Below are 4,661 nucleotides of genomic sequence, written 5' to 3'. Positions count from 1 at the left end.
TGTATTTTTGTTCAGGCAAATTCTGGCAATTGCAAATATTGTTTTGAAAAGTGATTTGTCTGAAAGTTGGTATATGCGAATTTCCTTATCAATTTTTTATGTTTTTTTTCCTTCAAAATACATCAGATCAAAGATTGAACATTATTATTAAACAAATCAAGCTCTGAATACTTTTGTAAAAGTTAGCATTTTCAAAATATTTTCGTCAGCATGTGAAGCTCTACTCCCATAAAAACAAGCGATTTCTGAGAGGACAAAGCATACACTTGTTTTCATCTTGAAACACTTGTCCATGGCCAACAACAAGGGCAACAAATAGTATACCGATTTACAGCATTAACACAACAGTGCTGCACCATTATCAACATTTGCTTCAGTCACTTGGAACACACAGGGGTCATGCATACCTCATATTTATCTTTCTTGAGAAGCTGTTAAATAAGGAAAATATTACAGGGTAAACTTGAGTGCGAGAGGGATGCAAAGTTTTAAATAAAAGATATGTGATCAATATGATCTAATTTCATTTCAAAATATTTTATTAAATCAAGTGATTTAATGGGAATTGGGCAACAGACTATGCCTATACAAGCCCTCTCCCTAATCAGATACACCAATATATATATACATGGTATAATAATCTGGATTTCTGTTTAGAAAATTATCTTGTATTACCGAAGTATTGTCAATTTTAGATAAAAAGTATTAACTGTCATCACATTTGTTTAAATTAAACTGTTTTGTTAAGACCAAAAAATTAACAAAACCCCAATGTTTTCAGACACCTTTGAATTTTTTGAATTTGAGTAAATTTAACTTAATTAGTGTTTATTACAGCTTAACAACAAACAGTCTAGTGTACAAAAAAAAACAAAGATTGTATACCATGGTAATATTTATACATTGACTATACACCTATTGCTACTTGCTTGTTTAAGGTTATGATTCACAGTAGGTCTCTGATAGGATCATACGAGATGTGTTTCTAAACAAGTATTTACATGTGACGCATAACTGTCGGAATGATACACAGCATCGGAATCATAAGATACGCTAGAAGCCGTCCTTGTTAATACATGTACTGGTCCATGGAAAAGTCTTTAGTAAAGCACTCATATTTACATGGGAGTATACCGTCTTTGCCTATTGCAGAGTTATCTTCTCTTGTAAGCAGGTATTGATTGTTACGTCATTGGTTTGTGTGAGAAAATTACGTCGTTTTCTCAAAAATTGATGACGTTACTCTCCCAAACAAATGACGTAACAATCAATACCTGTTCTCAAGAGAAGATAACTCTGCAATACGAAAAGACAGAATACTGTATAACGGGAAGTTTTCGATGCAGTTTAACCCTTTCATCCCTGTGTTACTTAAGTAAACTCTACCATGCATTGACCTGGTCGAGTCCATTATGGTCTACAGGGTGAAAGGGTTAACTTTCCCCTTTTTTTGTCCTCCCCAATGAGGACGAATTTATCATGACATCGAATATCAGTTCACAACATATCCTGTACAGTATTTACATGTAAAGGGCAAAATATACACTGGGCAAACAGGATTCTATCAATGATGGGCAAATAATTGAAATTCCCTGTTATACAGACTACAGTACCTGTCAATTTGTTAAAAAAAAATCTTCATAAATAGATTTTGACTATTAATATCTTATTAATAATGGCAAACAGCAATAACAGAAAAAGTCATCTTTGATCTATAATAAAATAACAACAGGATTACATCAGTAAGATGTAGATAATGCTCTAAGAATATTTCAGTAGCTAACAATCAAACAAAAGTGACTGGCACCACTAGGTTTTATAGGTTAAAGAATCAAAAGGACACAAACATCAAGATTAATTTCAATAGTCATGATTGTAAATATTATCGTATTTTTTACAAATTATAATAATATTATATTACAGTTATTACTTCTCATTGAGCATTTCCTACAGAAATTCAACAAATTAACATTTATTTTGGATATCTGCTTGCTGCAATGATCACTCTTTCCTACCTTTCAAAACACACTATCATTTATATGTACAAATCTCTAGAAAATTGGAGGAAAAAGACGAAACTTTCTGCATATCATTGTTAATACATATACACATTTTCCTATATAATGAGAGTTATTCAATGTTATGTACATATCACAATGGACTACAAAAGGATAAAACCATTTTTAGGATAACAATTGTCTATAGCACATTTGGGGATTTGTAGTGTAATGGAAACATTTTGAGGTGTTATGAAAACCAAAGTTCATATTTTATAAAATTGCAAGAGAAAAGCTGGGATGACACTTTTAATTTGAATTAATATCCACGACTGTCCTTTTAATTTACTTATGTTAGATGTGACAATATTTCTTTAACCCTTTCACCCCTAGGTAACTTTAGTAGACTCTACCACTCATTTTTTGGATGAGTCCATTATGGTCTACAGTGGCAAAAGGGTTAAAGTCAGTTCTGTTACTTTTGAAGAACAAGCCCTATAGGAGTAACAGCACAAGAGTTTTTTTTACCCAGCTTAAAAGATGTCCTGCCAAACAGCCCCTTATCAATTCCTTTAATTAAGTCCAAAGAAGTCTGTAATCGAAGTATCCTTAATTATGTCCTACAACAAAGTAGTCCGTAATAAAAGTATCCTTAATTATGTCCTACAACAAAGTAGTCCGTAATCAAAGTATCCTAAAAAGATGTCCTGCAAAGAAGCCCCTAATAAAAATATCCTATGAAGGTGTTCTGCGAAGGAAGAACCTGTCACAGTGAAGATCTGACATTATAAGTTTAATTTAGGTGGCCTCATCATTTAACCCCATGCGTCTCTGTGCAGCCTTAAAAGCAAGTTCCCTCTGTCTTGTTCTGTTGTCTAAGTGTCCAGAATTACTGCTTTCTAACAGAAATTGCTCCTGGCTCTCATCGGAATCAGAATTTGACAGGTCCTCATATTGCTTTGGGTTGCACGTTGCCAAATATCGCCTGCAAAAATCCCCATGACAATACAATAACAAACTTAATGAAAATACATTTATTATTTCTAAAACGATTCTTGTAGCTGAATGTAAGCTTATCAGGTAATTGCAGTTCCTAAGTTAAAGCACTTGATCTCAGTGTAGCTGGAACTATTAAAGAAGGGAAAACCATACACTAAATCTCCGAACAGTAAAGCAAATGCATCCAAATAACTTTATTTAAATAACAAACAACTTATTCAATATTTTTTTTTTTTTACCTTCTCGCTTGTTCCAACATGGAGTTTTTCCTATCTTGCAACATCACCTCTCGCTCATTTGCCGACTTGGAGAATCTACTGCCAGTCGGGGAAGGCCCCTCATCCCTTCTATACTCGTAGAGAGGTCGACTCTGGCTGATGGGAGGGTCTGGAGAACTGTAACTACTTTGTGGGTCCAGAGAGGTGTAACTGTTTTGTGGGTCAGGGGTACTGTACTGATCTTCCTGATGACGTGCAGCTGTGGCAGCCTCAATCGCCATGACACTGGTCCGTGACATGGTCGTGGGAAGAGCTAACTGCTGTTAACATCAAAAGCATATCTCACATCAATGTATTTCAAATAGCCAGAATATTTCCTATCTCCTTAAACCAGCATACGGTTTTAAGAAACCTTTGCTTATAAACTTTCCAATAAATCTATAATACTGTAAATATATGTGCATAGTGCATTTGTTATGTAAATATGCCAACATCATATTATTGTTTATGCAAAAGCAAAGAAGCATGTTTATATTGTATTGAAATTGTTAGTAAGTGATTAAGATTTTCTTCTTCTTCTGGAAACTAGTGTGTTGGAGAAGGTGAAGATGTGAAAGTGGCCAGTGTAAGGAGTTTATCACGTCAGTGACGGAGCTAGTGTTGTGGTAGGTGTAACACACATATCTGACTGCCCGACGTTGCACTTTCTCCAACTGGTTAATTTGACAGATGTTTTTAGGGTCCCAAACTGGGGCACTGTATTCTAGGTTGGGGCGTTCCAGTGGATGGTCTTTGATGTGCTGAGAATTTACAGAAGATTTCGGTGTTAGAAGCCAAGTGATTGATTAGTCTTGGATGTAATGGATGGAGTTGATGTGGTTGTCGCATTAACTCATTCACCCCTGAAGACACATTTGAACTCTTCCAAGCCAATGGTTGGAATAGTTCATTATGAAATCTCAGGGGGTGAATGAGTTAAACAACAAAATACACATAAATGAAAACCAGACAATATTAACTCACAGAAGAAGGATCCTCTGATGGGGGATTCTCCGCATCTCCAAGTGCTGCTCTTGTCACCAAAGTACCCGGCTGAAATATTTGTAAATGGAAATTAGGTCAAATAAACAAGAGGCCCATGGGCCTTAACGGTCACCTGATATATTTATACAGAGAGTTGATTTTGTTTTTAACATGAACAGAAATATTATTCAAAGTGACAAAAAACAATAAAACCACCTTACTCAATATCTAGCATACAGATTTCAGACTAAAAAGGATTTGAAACTAGCACCTCTGATTCTTAACAAGGAAAATGAAGAAATTTTAGCACACTGACTCCTTTGAGCCCCACCCTACAGCCCTTGGGGGTAGGGCTGGCTCAAAATTTTCAAAGTATCAAACTGTCAATTCAAGGTTATAATTCCAATCAAGTTATTAACATGTA

At 35.0% G+C, this 4,661-nt stretch overlaps 1 protein-coding gene across 1 annotated transcript in view; it reads right to left on the bottom strand.

The window, feature by feature from the left end:
- Positions 1-1,243: 1,243 nt before the first annotated feature.
- Positions 1,244-4,661, bottom strand: part of LOC110443727 (E3 ubiquitin-protein ligase AMFR-like) — a 22,183-nt gene continuing 18,765 nt past the window's right edge. The window contains exons 12-14 of the mRNA XM_021488103.1: positions 4,238-4,306; positions 3,236-3,534; positions 1,244-2,982 (exon numbers count right to left, since the gene is read on the bottom strand). Of these exons, the coding sequence (XP_021343778.1) occupies positions 2,796-2,982; positions 3,236-3,534; positions 4,238-4,306 (555 nt within the window). The 3' untranslated portion in view covers positions 1,244-2,795. The remainder of the gene's footprint in view (positions 2,983-3,235; positions 3,535-4,237; positions 4,307-4,661) is intronic.

The sequence above is a fragment of the Mizuhopecten yessoensis genome, unplaced genomic scaffold, assembly GCF_002113885.1.
Source record: "Mizuhopecten yessoensis strain PY_sf001 unplaced genomic scaffold, ASM211388v2 scaffold716359, whole genome shotgun sequence".
Classification (NCBI taxonomy): Eukaryota; Metazoa; Mollusca; class Bivalvia; order Pectinida; family Pectinidae; genus Mizuhopecten; species Mizuhopecten yessoensis.
Note: the sequence above shows the minus strand (reverse complement) of the source record. Positions and strands in the feature narration are given on the sequence as shown.